General features: G+C 54.9%; 2 protein-coding genes across 18 annotated transcripts in view; one reads left to right on the top strand and one right to left on the bottom strand.

Moving 5' to 3' along the window:
• SYNGAP1 (synaptic Ras GTPase activating protein 1) overlaps window positions 1-13,915 on the bottom strand; it is a 35,440-nt gene extending 21,525 nt beyond the window's left edge. For 5 of the 15 annotated variants that reach the window (XR_004070674.3, XR_008680602.2, XM_055390174.2 and 2 more), the window contains exons 1-3: window positions 11,832-12,104; window positions 8,553-8,674; window positions 6,248-6,353 (exon numbers count right to left, since the gene is read on the bottom strand). Coding sequence is in view for 11 of the 15 variants with exons in the window: in XM_055390174.2 (XP_055246149.1) it covers window positions 6,248-6,353; window positions 8,553-8,674; window positions 11,832-11,898 (295 nt within the window). In the remaining 4 variants the exon portion in view is untranslated. Of the gene's footprint in view, window positions 1-125; window positions 3,780-4,009; window positions 4,208-6,247; window positions 6,354-8,552; window positions 8,675-9,253; window positions 9,320-9,721; window positions 10,000-11,831; window positions 12,106-13,780 lie in introns of those variants that run through there. The other 10 variants (XR_010134248.1, XM_055390182.2, XM_031012098.3 and 7 more) reach the window with 8 other exon arrangements.
• Window positions 13,916-13,957: 42 nt separating this feature from the next.
• On the top strand, window positions 13,958-15,607 carry CUTA (cutA divalent cation tolerance homolog). 3 transcript variants are annotated; one of them, XM_004043823.5, is made up of 6 exons: window positions 13,958-14,076; window positions 14,468-14,682; window positions 14,853-14,912; window positions 15,021-15,066; window positions 15,192-15,241; window positions 15,381-15,607. In XM_004043823.5, exons 1-6 carry the CDS (start codon window positions 13,978-13,980, stop codon window positions 15,505-15,507), a joined length of 597 nt encoding a protein of 198 aa, XP_004043871.1. In that variant the 5' UTR covers window positions 13,958-13,977; the 3' UTR covers window positions 15,508-15,607. The 3 variants fall into 3 exon arrangements, with proteins under 3 accessions (XP_004043871.1, XP_004043870.1, XP_063563592.1); XM_004043822.5 differs by having other exon boundaries at window positions 14,059-14,204; XM_063707522.1 differs by lacking the exon at window positions 13,958-14,076 and adding an exon at window positions 14,162-14,294.
• The last annotated feature ends 54 nt before the right edge of the window (window positions 15,608-15,661 follow it).

Genomic DNA, 15,661 nt, shown 5'->3' with positions numbered 1-15,661 from the left:
GGAGGAAATGGCCAGAAGGGAAGTTGGGGAGGGGGCCAGAAGGGAAGCTGTTAACCCAGGTTCCCACCCCTGACCCCAGTGCATGCCCCCACCTCCCTCTGCCCCTCAGCTCCGGCCTCACCTACCCCCCGGAAAGCAGCAGGAAGAGCAGCGACGGCGGAGAGGCTGGCAGCGGGAAGGAGGGGGCAAGGAACCTGAGCAGGAGCCCCCTGAGGGGGATGGGGTTGGAGGCCTTAGGCCCATGACTGGGGCTGGCAGTCAGCAGGGGAGCATGGCTGAGAGGGTCAGTAAAACCCAGTAATGAAGGACACCAAAGATCCAGGGAGGCTAGGTCCCTGGTGCCCACCCACCGCAGAAGGGGCTAGCTGGGGGGAAAGATGGGTTAAAGGTCATTGCCCATAGGCAGGCTTTCCTCTTCCCCCTGGTGGGCACATCTTCCACCTGCCCCCCACCTCCTGGAACCCCTGTCTGTCTGGAGGGCCAGGGCTGCCTCCCATGACCCCCTCCCTGGACTAGAGGGGGAGGTCTTGGAAGAGACCTGTGAAGAGTAGCAGGGGGAGAAGCTGGGGACAGAAAATCCAAGGAAGGGGCAGGTGGGGGGAAGGGAGAAGGAGCCGGTTCCACGTGCACTGCAGTGGCAGGGGCTCAGAAGGTTGGGGGGGAAGGGAAAAGCAAAGAATGAAGGGGAGTGGGCAGGGAGCAGGAAGGATGGGCAGTGGGGGTTCTGGGGACTCCCAGGTAAGGATAGGGAAAGGAGGAGGAGGGGAGGTGAATGCGGATGCAGCTCAGTCTGCCAAGAGCCTAGAGGGATGGCAAGCGCTGAAAAAGGAAGCTGAGGCTCGGCTGCAAGGGAATTTAGAGGGGCCGAGGGGCTGGAAGAGAATGTAAGTGGGGGGATGCCAAGCTCCGGCTCCAGCTCCAGAATGGCTGCCCAGGCCTGGGCTCCCCCCTCAGCCCCACAGTCACCACTGCAGCCAATGGGGGGGCAGGTGCTGCATCGGGGCGGGGCCACCATCTCCACGGCAACAAGAAGCTACAGGCTGGAAGGAGGGGGGTGGACCGGAAGAGCTGCCTGTTAACCCTCTAGGTTCCAGAACAGAACAAGGGAGGACTACAATTATATTTTCACTGTCTGCTTCCAGAATTGCAAATTGCCTGCAAACTGCCCTAGAATCAGTCCCCAGCTTCCCTTTACCTGTAAAACCCAGGTGTTAGGAGGTTTGCATACAAAAATGTGGACCCCATGATACGAGAACCCTATCACTCCCTCAGGAACAGGCGTATAGTACAGAAACATATACTGAGCTGTGGAGGTACGTGTATATGAGAACCACAATACAAAAAAATAACTGGGGATCTATGTGCTTTTGAGACATACAGACAACTGTGAGCACGGGCATAGCACGGATCCACATTCTGAGACCCTGAGGCCCACACACCCCACAGGATACATGCTTTGACATATGTGAGCTGTGCAACAAGGGAGTACATACTTGAACCCAGTGACCCACATGAGAGCTGCTGGTGTGGACTTTGTGGCCCAAGTCTCTTGGGCAATCATGTGGACAGCACACTACAGAAATGGACCTATAACCCTAAGACACGCATATCCCCATGCAGGGGAATTCCAGTTTAACCCCTGAAATACATGCTTGAGTACACCATGATCCTGACCACAGAAAGGTATCCCCATATCTCAGAAGCACAAACATCCTTTCATTCACGTGAAAAGTACAACCACATCCACTCGGTCTCAGGCCAACCCCCTTTCCTCCCCCAGCCCTTCTCTCACTCTAACACAGGCATCCGAGATTGCCACCAGAGTAAAGAAAAACCAGGAGCAAATGTGTTAATTATCCTTCTGGTACACACTAAGCAATGCATCCAATGGTTCAGGATACCTCTTCCCTAGTAACATTTTTTCTGCATTTCTCAGGTATGGCTGCCTCACTCTCATTTCAGGGAACCGAGCTCAGCCATTATTTTCATGTGCAAGTTCATCTAATAAAGGCATAAAGTCTAACTTTAAATGCATTAAAATTCTGCTTTGGAACTAAAGCATTAACAGAAGAACAAATTTGCTAATTGGCTTGCTTGGTTCTTGGAAGTAATACAACCTTACACATATTACCAAGAACTAAGATCCATGAACTCACTCAAGTCACAGGTACACAGAGGCCACATACACATATGCTTATTAAACACTTTTGTTGCCGCAGGAAAAGAATAGCAGAAACACAGAGGAAAGGGGGGCAGAGTGACAGAAACACAGAACATCCTGTTATTAATGCTGCATGCAGTGACATGTACAGAGAAAACAACACACACCCGTGTACACACACACACAGCAAACCTGAAAAGCACAAACTGTGATCCTGGGTCTCCATGTCCCATGCCTGCACGATGTATACACGCATGCACACACATAACAGCCACCTACACAAACCCGTAACACAGGCATTGTGCACACACCCACACATGTACACACCCTGTGTACACACACAATGGCACTCACACACACACAGCAAGGGCTTGGACTCCTGCCCCTCCAACATCTCTAATCTTGCCATCACCCACAGAATCTCCCCCTGCCCTCCAAATCCCTAACCTTCCCTTTGGCCTTTCTTCCTCTCCACACCCAGCTGGCACCTCTCAAGGGGAGCCAGGGGAGGGAGGTTGCCAGAGAAGGGCGAAGAACAGGGTTGGACACAGAGCAGAGAAATGGGAGACAGAGCTCTGTGCTGAGGATATGAACCTCTAATGACAGTCCCTGCTATGACAGGCCTCACTGTGAGCCAGCCCGTATGCCTGAGTGGCCTTCCCTGATCCAAAACCAAGCCTGATCCTACAAGGCCTACAAGAATCCAGTGCCTTCTCCCATCTTCTTCCCTTTCTTCTTTCAGAGATCACTTTACCAGAAGGCCTGACTCTCTCCTCCCTACTGCCTCCCCAGCTCCCAGACCCCTTCTCCCACCATCTCTATCCAGTTCCCCATCTTAAGCTCTTATCCCCTGTTCTCTCTTCTAAGTCTGGCTTGGCTTTCTCCCACATTCCCATTCTCCAGCTATTCTTTCTCCCTGGCCTGCTGCTCTCTGCTCTCTTCTTCAAGCCTCTCTCATTCCTTCTCTCCTATCCCCTCCCCACTTTTCCTCTTTACCCCATTTCTTCCCTTTTTGAGCTTTTCTGTCCCCACTTACTGACCAAGCAGGGCTTACACCTGCCCAGCCCAAAGGTGTTTCATACACAGAATTCCAAGGAACACATTCACACACTTACTCCCCCCAGCCACACCACCCACATCCAGACACGCCCTGGACACCCATGCTGGGACTGACACAGATACTCAGGCCAGTGCTGGAACACACATGCAAAGACACACACCTGCCACCAGGGACACAGAAAATCCTGCTCATAGGGCCACACATTCCCACACACAGAAGGCTGACAGGAGGTGAGCCCCAGCCAGGGATATGCATGCTCAGGGTCAGAGGTGACATGGACCAGCAAGGCCGCGGACTGCCCCACAAGCCCGTGGCTGGCCCAACAGCCCCCTAGGCAGGAAACAGGCAGAGGCAAGATAAGACAGGACACACTTGCACAAGGCTGGCTGCACATGTGTGCACGAGGAACTGGGCCCCCGTGTGCACATGGCACCGACACACAGGAGACACGAGCATGGGCACGAACACACACGCGGACACACGGGCTGCCCCTTCCACCAGGGGCTCCAAGATCCCACACACACCGGCCGCCCCCGCGTGCTCAAGACCCTGTCCGCACGAGGCCGGTCCCCGACCCTCCCGTCCTCCGCTGTCCCCCTCCGGTTACCATAACTCCCCCCACTCGGAAGATGCAGCGAGAACATGCGGAGGGAGCAGCTGCCGCCGCCGCCGCCGCCACCGCGGCTTCCCCACCCCCCTCCCCGCGCCCACGCACACGCGCGCCCCCGCCCCACGCGCGCGGCGCCCCCCTCTACGCGCGCTCCTAGTCCGCCCGGCCCCGCCCTTACCTCGCACCGCCCCCCGGGGGGGTCAGGGGTGTCCCCGGTGGGGGAGGGGCCCCGCCCCTGCGCGGGGGAAGGGCGGGGTGCGGAGGGAGAGGGGGCGGTACGGCCCGGCTCGCGCCGCCCGGCGCGGTGGGGGCGGCGGCGGGGCCCGGGACGGCCGGGACGGCCGCGCGGTGACGGCCGCGGGAACGGCTCCCTCCGCCGCCGCTCCCGCCGCTGCCGCCGTTGCCCGGGCCCCGCCGCCGTTGCTAGGCGACCGCTGCTGCCGTGGCCGCCTCTGTCACGAGCCCCGTCGCCCGGAGACAGCGCGAGAGAGACGGGGGAGGGGGGCAAGGGGACCCCCAAAACAAACCAGGCCACCCACCATCCCCTCCTGAGCAGGACCCCCCCACACACACAAAACCGCGGAGAGAACGAGGGTTCGCGGCTCCACCCAGCAGAGGAGGAGCCCAGGATTCCAATGCCCCTCAAAGGTCCGGCGACCTCTCCCGGGCTGGAGAGTCCACAGCCTCAGCAAACACCTTTGCATTGCCAAGTCCCCAAGGTCCCAACGACCCCTATGTCCACTGCACATCCTCCATGCCCTTTACACACTCCATGTCTGCCTGAAGACCCTAAACATTCACCCCCTATCAACTTTCACTAAGCCCTCCCCCCAAATACATATGCCCCTGGAACCCCTCCCAGCCCCTACTGAACCCCAATACAGCAACCTCCACATGCCACCTCAACTCCAAACACACACGGTGTCCCCACCCAAAACACACGGGAGACCCCCGCCAGAGACCCCTAGACCCAGAGGACTCAGGATAAGGAGAAAGATGGGGAATAAGTGGGCAGATCTGCCAACCACAGGACACATGATAAACATGCTCTGTGAGCATGTGAGCATGTGACCATTCTGGCCTGGAAACGCAGGTGTACACACATGCACACACACACACACATCTTCCCCAGACATGAACATGACATACACACATATACATATACACACAGATGTGACAGACATCACACACATTCTCTGTATACACTCCACCACCACCTGACTTGGCCTCACAGAGATGTGCTACCCACACACCCCGATGGTATGGGGTTTCCATGACAATGACACAGATCCCTGACCACCCACCCACCCACCCAAGGTCCCCAAACCGGCCCACAAGGCTAGTAGGGCCTGGACCTATCAGAAGGCTGGAAGGAGCCAAAGGATGGGGACAGGTCACTGGCTCTCTAAGGGAGAGAAACTGGTAGCTTGAATTCCTGAAGGGAGGGGGAGCTGGTGGGAAAAAGGGGTCACCTGGGGGTTGGAGGAATAGGGAACCTGGATCGCTGGGTCCGGGAAGGGAAATGAAGTGGAAGGGGGCAGTGACGAGGGGGTTTCCGGGGGCTGAGGGCGTCTCTCTGCACCTTGGCTGCAGATCTCTGTTCTCTGCCTTCATCTCCCCTCACTGTTCCCATGGAAACCTTTTAAGCGAACTTCTCAGGAAGACAAAAATCTTTTTTTAAATGACTAAAGAGGGGGTTGGGGGGGCAGAAAGGGGGAGGGAGGGGAAGAGACAGATGGAGAGAGGGAGAGATTTGGAGAGACAGACCGCGCAGATAGCTCTACAGACAGAAAGGAGATGAGATGGGAGTCTGATGGACTTTCGCCGGGAGCAGAGGGGAGGGACGGGGTAATCAAGAGGGGTACAGAAAATAAGAGAAATCAGGGAGGAAAGAGAAAAGGGGTGATACAATTGCAGAAAATAGAAGCAGCTGATGAGAGGAGAAAAAAGGGGGTAAGAAAAGGAGACCTCAAGGACTGAAGGTCCGGAAGAAGAATCAGGAGCATAGGGGTGGGGAAGAGGTCTGCGGGGAGGGCAGGAACTAGGTCATTCTTTCCAAGATCCCAGACCAGGGGCTGAGAGGGGCAGGGGCAGGAACACACGGACTGGAAGCTAAAGATCTAAGGAGACTATTTTTACAAGCACCAGGAAAATAGTCAAACTTCACTGCTGGAGAGGAGAAAGGGAGCGAAGCCGAGCGAGGACCCACAGGGGCCTCTCACCCACAGCCCCTGTCCCGCTCCACCTTTCAGAGGAGGGCGCCATCTCCCCTCGGGAAGCAAGACTTTGTCTCCGCCTTCTCCCGCCCCCGGCCAGCTCCCGCCGCTCCCCGACGCCCCCGCCCCGCCAGCCCGGTCCATCTTCAGCCCTCTCCCCGCGCCTGTCCGGGTCACGAGAGCCTGCTCGGCCGCCGTACCATGCTCGCCGTGGGGCCGCCCCTCCACCGGCACGGAGACTGTGCGTCTCAGCAGTTTGTTGCGACTGGACTCGCTCCTCCGGTCCCGGATCAGTAGGGGGTGTATCTAGGGGAGGTGGGGGTGTGTCAGACCTCCCTGGCCCACGCCGCCCCTCCCCTCCCTCTTCCCCCCTCCGCCTCCTCCCAGGAAGGGCGGGCCTCCCTTTCCCCCTAAGCCTGCCCACTTTTTCTGCCCCGGCCCCTCCACACTTGGTGACTGGATCTCTCCCTTCTCTCCCCCAGTCTCTCTCTCTCATTCTTTGCCGTCCCACCCTCTTTTCTCCCTCCATTTGTCTTGAAACACCTTCCCGAGAATTCTCCCAAACCCTACTCAGCTCTTCTGCAACTCCTCAGAAGTTAGCTACTTCCTGAATCCCGTTTTCCCTTGACCTTCAGTTCCTCCATTCTCCCTGCTTTCCTCCCAACCTCCCACCTCCCTTACCCCCTTCTCTCCCTCCGAGCCTGTCACGGGGGTAGCAGAAGCTGCATTTATAATCAGGATCCACAGCTTGTCTCCCTCCCACGGCCCGGCTTGCGGCCAGACTGGGACCCAACCTCCCCTCCCCCAAGAGGGCCTGGTCACCTTCCCCCACCTTTCATCTCCTTCCATCACCCGACCCAGCATCTCTCAGTTCCCTTCTTCCCCTCAGCCATCACCTTTCCCTAAGCTTCACACCCCACTCCCCCTGTCCACCTCCATCCCTACCTCCATACACCTCCACCCCTGCAGTCTCCTCCACCACTACAAAGAGCCACAGGAACAGACCCCTCACTATCCCCCAGCCCCAGTTCCACCACCCATCCAATTCCAACTCCCTGCGTCTGTTCAGGCTGCTCATTTTCCCAATTCCGTCTACTCTCCCTCCCACACACACGCCCTTCCTGCTCCAGACCGGCCATTCCTATTGCCCCTCAGCTTGCTGGCCACTGGTCCCTTCAGTCTGTCCCTATCTCTGTCATTCCTTCATTACCCCAATCCATTGTCTTCCCTCTTCATCCCTATAACAGTCCCCACTCTTGGTTCCAGTTTCCCCCATTTCTCCTACAGACTCCAAACCTTGATCTAGGGGTTTGACCACAGTCACTCAAATGTCTCCCAATGGTGTCCAAAACTTAGACTCCCCAAGCCACCTCTCCTTTCAAAGTCACCATATCCTCTCCTTAACACCTCTACTTTACTCTGTGGCCTGGAAGCTGTCTACCCAGCCATCTCTCCACACTCTCACCTGCCCCCATAGGTCCTTTGACACTCTAGTTAGCCCTGACTCAAATTCTAACCCTTCCTCATCATACCATTCCCAATAACTTTCAGGGTCCATCTCTCACCACGTTTGGTTTTCCAGGCTACCCTACCATTTTTTAAAGCTTGTCCCCCAAATCACCCCCATTCTCTGACTCACACTTGTGGGGCACCATTCCAGTTTTCATCCTCTATTTCCTCCAATGGACACTCCTGCCGACCCAGCTCCCAAATCAGAACCCACACTTCCCTGGCTCTCAGATCTCCATACCTGGCCACCACCTCCCGTAAGAGGCCTCTGTCCGTTTCATCTCCTTTACTCTGGCTAGTCCCTGCCCCTACTCCACTCGTACTCCTTTAGATAACTCCACATACCCCCAGTTCCCCTCCCTTATATTCCTTCCTGATGTCCAACCAGTCCCTTGCAGAAGCCCTCTCAGTGTCTCTCTAAACCTTGATCTCAATCACTCTCCCAGTCTTCACCCCATCATGCCAAGATCCACTGACCTCAGTCTTCTCTCCCAGTATCCTCCAGCTACCTAAAACCTCCTCTATCCCCTGCCTTTTCTCTGGGTCCTGCAATTTCTCTTCTTGCACTCTGCCCCCTGATGGAGAAAGGACTGGGAGTCTTGCTCAGTGGGCAAAGCAGAGAGGGGTCCTGAGGATTGCTTTGGTTGGGAGGGCTTTCCATGTCTTCACCCCTTCTCCAAACCCTTCAGTTCCCCTTCCCCATTCTAACCTATCCTACAATATGGACAGTGTGAAAACAGGAGCCTCCCCACCCCCGAAATCTTCAGAACCACATCTCCTCCCCAACACAGCTCATAACCCTCAAAGACTCCCTGCCCAAGATGAGAGAATGACTACCCCTCTTGTCACACTCCAACCCAAGTCTCAATGGCCACCCTCCTGCCATTTGCAAATGTTTCTTCTTTGTCTGCCTTCTTTGTGTCTCTCTCCTCTTCACTAATGAGGACTCTCCCCATTCTCCCACATGCGTTTTCCCAGCCTTCTCACCACACTCACCTCGTCCTCATCCAGCATGAGCAGCTGGTTCCCCGAGATGATGCAGAACCGAGGGTTCCAACCAGGACGATCATACGGGGAATGAACGTATTGGGTTCGGTGCATAGAGGGTCCCCGTACATCTGGAGGACAGACACACACAGAAACAGTAAGGGAGGCTCTATGCATTTGGAAGCAGAGGCCTAAAATGGCAAGAAGAGAGTCCACAAAGTGAGAAGGGGACCCCACCGGCCTTCAGGAGATCACAGTTGAAAGTGAGACACCTGGCAACTCTAAAGGAACACAAGACAAGCATTTATACAAAGGGGAAAAGAGGAGAGGATCACATCACAGAAGGCTCTGGAGACTTGGGGGAAGAAATGCAGAGGTTCAGGGATGGGAATTATATGACAGAGAAGGTACACGTTTGGGGGCAGAGAAAGATGAAGGAGCTCTCCATCTACTTCAGGAAAATAAGGTAGAGGTGCCGCAAAATTGGCAGGAGAAAAACAGAGAAGTTGGTGTCAGATATCTGGGTAGAGGAAGGCATCCAAATAGCTGCAGAAGACAAGGACTTGGAAGGTGGCACCACCCCTTTATAAAAGAGTATGAGGAAAGCTACATGGCTGTGGGAAAGAAGGATGGGGTGTGTGTGTAGGAACATTGGGATCATGAGATTCTGAGGGCTAAATATCTAGAAAAGAAGAAGTCGGGGAGCTTACCTGTTCACAGTCAGAGACATGAGAGGGCCTCCCCTCCCAACTCTTCCCTCCTCTGTGCCCTCCTCCCCTAGTTCAACCCTGCTCATCCTTTAGGGAAAGTTCTGGTTCTTCTGGTGGTAAGGAGAAGATGGCTTTTGTCGGCATCTGGCTGTGGAGGCCCCAGGGCAGAAGGTGGGAAATATGCCCTTGTTTGGACAAGTAGAGACCAAATTTATCTCTTCTCCCATTCAGTGCCCAGAGATTCAACACTGCCCCCACCACCTCACCCCACCTAGTCTCAGTGGACAGGATGGAAGCCACTCCACAGGTCAGGAGCCTTCCCAAGGCACAGTGAGGAGCTTGAGGAAGAAAGATGTCAGGGGGAAAGAATGGAATATCCAGGCCTGGTGACACAGAGGGGCCTCCAAAGACAAGAGCTGGAGATGGGAACAAAACTTTGAGAAGAGAGAACAGTAGACCAAGTGTCACCTATGGCTGAGATGAACCCAGGGTCCTCCTTCCCCAGCTCTGTTGTTCTTGCCGTGCCGCTCTCCCTGCAAACTGCCTCTCCTTTAAACCCCAATGCCACACAGGCCCTATTGAAGTAAGAGAGATGTCACATTGGTGACAGCAAAGAGCTAGAAATTAGGCTTAAGGTATCAGATTTTAGATGGAAAAAAGATCAAACTCTGTCACCTTTATGGGATAACCATGAGTATACTGCAGGAGAACTGGTCTTTGAGCTTCATTCCAACAGAATGCACTGAGTAGCAGAGTTTTGCAAATTCAGCCCTTTTCTGTCTATAAATATGTCTCTCAAATTTACCCAACCTCCAGATCACAGTGAGCGATGAACCCTCAGAATGTCCACCATTTAGAAACCACATACTTTGAAACTCTATCTCATCCCATCTCAGAGACTAACTAATGTTCTCTAGATACAGAGATCACCAATACATAGCCTCTGAAACTACAGACATTGCAGGCAACATGCCCACCGCACTTAGACACTTGGTATACCCAGAGGAGAAATCTGTTGATACACATAAGCATTTGGGGAAAGGGCTGGTTCAGGCTGCAGCCAAGGGAGGCAGGTTAGACTTCAGAGGGCATCTTTCTCCTGGCAGCAGGGAACTTAGGAACAACTCTAGAAACACACACACACACACACACACACACACACACAAATACTATCTGGACTTGGTGAAGAATGATTCTGGGAGGCAGATGCAAGAGGCAGAGCAACATGGCTGAGAAACGGGAAATTTTTACTAGGATAAGAAATCCCTCAAGGGCTGAGATGGGGATCCCTTGTTCTAATCATCAAAACCTGTGTCTTTGTACCCCAAATCTCCAACACCCCAATAAGTAGAGGAGACAAGAAAACAGAAATGATAATAAGAGCTGAGGTATTAAGGGAAAGTGGGTAGGCACAGACTTGTGGTGACAAGGAATGGTCTGGGAGACAAATAATAGGAGTAGATAGAAAAGGAGGCAGAAATGATGGTAAATACCCAGGGGCAAGGGAATACACCTGAAGGGCTCGACTGGACATGTGTCAGAGCAAAGGAGGCAGACCTAATGCGGGGGCTATGACAAGGGGTCAAGACGGACTAGTAAAGAAGCAATAGAGATATAAGGGAGCGACCACATAGATAAGAGAGGGGCAATGAACACCAGAGAGGGGACTGATATAGGGGAAGGACAGAAGGGGGACTCATATAAGGAACGGACACCATATGGGGGGAAAGATATAGGTGATGGACAGCAGAGGAGGGAGGGGGAATGGAAATAAGGATTGGAGGGGTGGGGGAAGGGGGTAAAAGTGATGAAGTGAAGACAGCATTGAGACCCCAGAGATTACATTTTACTGGTCAAGAGCCTTTAAGAGGGTCAGAGTCTGGGGCAGGATCCTAACCTGTCCCCTACTCCCATCATTTAATCTTACTTGTACTGCCACCCCCCCAAGCACACATAATTTGGCCCTCCCCCTGCCCTGGTCTCCCCTCCCCCACCATTCCCTCTCTCTTCTCTCTTCCCTCCATCTGGACCCTCCATCCCCCCACCCCCCACTGCCTCCCTCTCTCTCCATCTGGCCCCTTCTCTCCCTCCATCCTCTCTTTTTCCGCCCCTTACCATACTCTGAGTCCCCCACCAAATTCTCCCCCCACATCTTCTTGGCTTCTCTTTTCACCCCTATGTTTTCATTTCTCCTTCCTAGCCCCTCTCCCAAGACTCTGTCCCTCTATTTCCTTGATGTTTTCCTCATCACTCAGCTCCCACCCCCAAATTATTTCTGCAGCTTTTTCCCCAACCCAATCCTTCTACCTTCCCACCCCTTTCTGGCGCTTTCTTTCCCCTTCATCATTTTCCCTTCAGCCCCCTTTCAAGGCCCATTTCCTGGCCCCTCCATCCCTTATCTACCCCTATCCCTCTGGCCTCCAATCCCTCCTTCCCGGTTGCTCCCACCCCTGCCTTCCCGGTCCTCCCCTCTCCCTCCATTTCAGCCGCTCCCTTCCCTCGGCCCCGACTCTCCCCCGCCCCCTGCCCCTCCCCCTGTTGCCCCCCATATGGCCCTCCCCCTCCCCCCACCACGTACCTCTGAAAGGGGCATAGGACATCGCGGGGATGCTCCCCCGATGGATGGAGGCTCGAGACCTGCTCATCAGGCCTGGGGGGAGGGGGCGGGGGGACGGGGGAGAAAGAAGAGAGAAAGAGGGGGAGAAAGAGGGGGAGAAGGAGGAGGAGGTGGAGGAGGAGGAGGAGGAGAGAGGAGGAGAGAGGAGCAGAGAGAAGCAGAGAGGAGGAGAGAGGAGGAGGAGGAGGAGAATAAGAGCCAACGGCAGCAGCGGCAGCCGAGAGAGAGGGGGGGCGGGGGAGCGAGCGAGAGCGAAGAGAGCAGGAGGAGGAGGAGGAGGGAGAGACTCTGCAGCCCCCACCCCTACTCCGGGAGGCCCAGATTGTGAGAGAGAGAGAGACCCCTGACTCAAAAACACACCAGAGAGAGACAGAGGTCCTAAAGATGCAGACCCCAGACCCTGAGACAGAGAGACCCTAGACCCACAGAGAAAGATACTTCACCACCCCCCACTGTGGGTTAATTTGAGACACAGGCCCAAAATCTAGAGGAAAAGAGACTCCTGATTTGAGGAAAAAACGACCCCAGATCCCCCAGAGAGAGAAGCCCAATATCAAAATCTGAAAATCCAGTCTAAAAAGGGTTCTCCATACCTACAGACATCTTAGACTCCAGACCCTGAGATGATGATTTCAGGGACCAGGACCTGAGACCTAGACTCAGAAAAAGATGAGGCCCAGATTCAGAAAGAGCCAGATGTAGAATTAGAGCTTAGAGAACTCAGACCTAGAAAGAGACCCCAGACTCAGATCTCAGAGACTGATAACTTAGAGACAGAGACACTCCTGACTTAAGGGGAGATAGAGACTTCAGCTGGTCCGGAGATGGACAACTCAGAGACCCAAAATTCATGAAGAAGACTTCGAAAGACCTCAGAGTGCGACCACAGACCCTGAAACACAGAAACCCCCCAAACCAGAAGCATAAAAGGAAACTCAATCCTAAGAAAGATCTCCACACAAATACTGAAAGACCCCTCCGAAATCTGTCTCAGAGACAAACTCCAAACTCAAAGACAGAGATCTCAGGGAACCTCCCCTCCCCACTTCCCTGCCCTAGAACCTCGGAGAGGTATAACCCTGACGTCAGCCTGGGAAACTCCGAGGCATCCCCACCACCAGACCAATGACCTCAGACCTTGAAGGGAGGGGAAATATTGGGTGGGGGGAGTGGCAAGAGCTTTTTTCTCTGCACCTCCTCCCACCTCTCTGCCTCTCATTGGCCCCTCTCTCCATTTTTGGGTCACAGGATGTGCTTGGGCCCCAGGGAAGTTATGTAGGGCAGGTCCTGGCTCCTCGGGGGATGGGTTAGGGAAAGGAGACCCGAGGCTGAGAGGTGGACCAATCCTGGGGAGTGGAATAGGCAGGGAAGAGGGGACAGAAGGACCATCACCACTGTCCCCATCCTGCAGCCCTCGTTCTCCTTCCCTCTGATTCAGTAGTCTGTCTCAAGCTTTGGGTTTTCAATTAAGATGGCTAGGCCCCATTTTCACCATCCTCTACCACAGGGTCTCGCTCTGTTTTAAAATGCGTCTTTCCTCACCTAGCTATTGTCTTGCCATGCCCGTGCCTGCCTAATCACTCCCTGCTACCCAGGGACAGCGGGCTTCTAGATCACCGTTGTTCATTCCCAAACCCAGGCATATCTCTGCCCAACTAAAGGGGCAGGGGGCGCTCTCTTAACCCCCGAGTTTGGGGTGAAGGGTCCTTCTCAGACCCTCCCACTCCTTAAGACCTCGGAAACAGTGCAGGGGAGGTCACTAGGCACATTGTGGGGTTTAAGGATGATTCCCCACTCCACAGCCTGACGCATCGACTCTGCGGGGTCTCTGGCCCCCCTTTCCTGGAACCAGCTCTCGCCTCACGTGGCCTGCGAGGCTGGCCTGTGATTGGCCACTTGGCGTCACTCACTGAGTGCCGCCGCCGAAGAGGACCGGCCCCCTCACGTGACAGTGGAACACCGCAGCGGCTCTCCTCAGCCAGCAAGTGGCAGTTTCGGGTTCACACGGAAACGGGCGTGCCATTTCCGCGCACGTCTGCAGATGCGGTAGTCGATTGGTCAAGTCTCCCATGGCTCCTCCCTCATCAGGAGGCGGGCAAACCGCGCCATGATAGGGCCGGGATTGGCTGGCTCTGGAGGCGCGGGTGGTCCTTCTTCTACTGTCACATGGTGCGCGCTGTTTTCTAATCACGTGGCTGCCACCCAGGTAAGAAGAGGCCGCTCTTCCTGGGGTTGTTTCTCCGTGTGACGTGTGGCCTTTGAGATCAACTCTCCTGTACCAGCGTAGGCCGCATGAGTGGGGGGCGGTCTCCCGCGGTCCTGCTCGGCGGAGTGGTGAGTGACCGGCCCCGCCCCGCCCCTTCCGGTCCTCGAAGCCTCGACCGCTACCCGCACCCCAAATCCCAGAGGTTGGCCCCCTGAGGTGTGAGTGAAATGAGCTTTTGCTTTATTTTCCAAGTTTCTCTCTCACCTTCAGGGGCATTCTTCGGGGGTGCATCAGAGGGAGGGCAGAGCCTGAGGATCTAAGCGAAGGCTTCCCCGGGTGTAATTTCCTGGGCTGTTTGTGAGGAGAGATCGAATTCGCCTCCTGCTCTCAGGCCTCTCTGCTCCTGTCTTTTGTTTGGATGCCGGCGCTGCTGCCTGTGGCCTCCCGCCTTTTGTTGCTACCCCGAGTCCTGCTGACCATGGCCTCTGGAAGCCCTCCGACCCAGCCCTCGCCGGCCTCGGATTCCGGCTCTGGCTACGTTCCGGGCTCGGTCTCTGCAGCCTTTGTTACTTGCCCCAACGAGAAGGTCGCCAAGGAGATCGCCAGGTAGGGACCTCGATGTGCAGCGAGAAAGGATGATCATGAAGGGAGAGTTGGGGGTGGGGCAGAAGAGTGCTGCTTTCTCCTTTCTCCAGCTCTGGAAGCCTGTCTCTGGGCTGCCAGTACAAAAACTGGGGTCATGGGGTACTCTGAATGGGACTGTCTCTTCACTCCAGGGCCGTGGTGGAGAAGCGCCTAGCAGCCTGCGTCAACCTCATCCCTCAGATTACATCCATGTGAGTCATAGGAGTTGGGGGGTTAACCTAACTGTAGGAGCTGACTGGGAACCTCTTTCCTGGGGGAAATTCTTTGCTCCCCACAACTCTCCCCCTCTGACCTTTCAGCTATGAGTGGAAAGGGAAGATCGAGGAAGACAGTGAGGTGCTGATGGTGAGAAACATTTCCCCCACCCAACAAAATATCCCCAATCTGACCCCTTTAGCCCTTACCCCTCTTCTGAGAAACTGAACTCAATCCCACTCCTTGATTCAACCATGTTTATCTTTGTCCCTTAGATGATTAAAACCCAAAGTTCCTTGGTCCCAGCTTTGACAGATTTTGTTCGGTGAGAACTTTGAGATGGATGGGGTGAGGGTGTGTACTGTGTGGGTGTGACTTGCTGGGCAGTCTAGGGCTTGCGTGTAAGGGAGTGGGTTCCTTTGGGTAAATCTTTGAGTGATCCCCTTCCCCCACCCATTTTGTAGTTCTGTGCACCCTTACGAAGTGGCCGAGGTAATTGCATTGCCTGTGGAACAGGGGAACTTTCCATACCTGCAGTGGGTGCGCCAGGTCACAGAGTCAGTTTCTGACTCTATCACAGTCCTGCCATGAAGAGCCCTGTTCCTGCTCATCATGAAGATCCCCGCGATAGTTCAATGCCTTCTGACTTCCAGGTGATGACTGGGCCCCCAATAAATCCTGTCTTTGGGTCTCTCTGCCTTTTGCCTGTTTTTTGTCATGTATGCAAATTTGTTGGGAGAATATA

This window comes from Gorilla gorilla, chromosome 5 (assembly GCF_029281585.2).
Source record: "Gorilla gorilla gorilla isolate KB3781 chromosome 5, NHGRI_mGorGor1-v2.1_pri, whole genome shotgun sequence".
In the NCBI taxonomy this organism is placed as follows: Eukaryota; Metazoa; Chordata; class Mammalia; order Primates; family Hominidae; genus Gorilla; species Gorilla gorilla.
This window is presented reverse-complemented; position numbering and strand designations above follow the sequence as displayed.

What these genes read in the sequence shown, in the direction of transcription:
- CUTA (XM_004043823.5), top strand. Translation starts at nt 13,978, where the DNA reads ATGATAGGGCCGGGATTGGCTGGCTCTGGAGGCGCGGGTGGTCCTTCT. An exon ending in GTCGCCAAGGAGATCGCCAG is followed by an intron (nt 14,683 to 14,852) that starts GTAGGGACCTCG and finishes TCTTCACTCCAG; the next exon opens with GGCCGTGGTGGAGAAGCGCC. An exon ending in GCTTTGACAGATTTTGTTCG is followed by an intron (nt 15,242 to 15,380) that starts GTGAGAACTTTG and finishes CCCATTTTGTAG; the next exon opens with TTCTGTGCACCCTTACGAAG.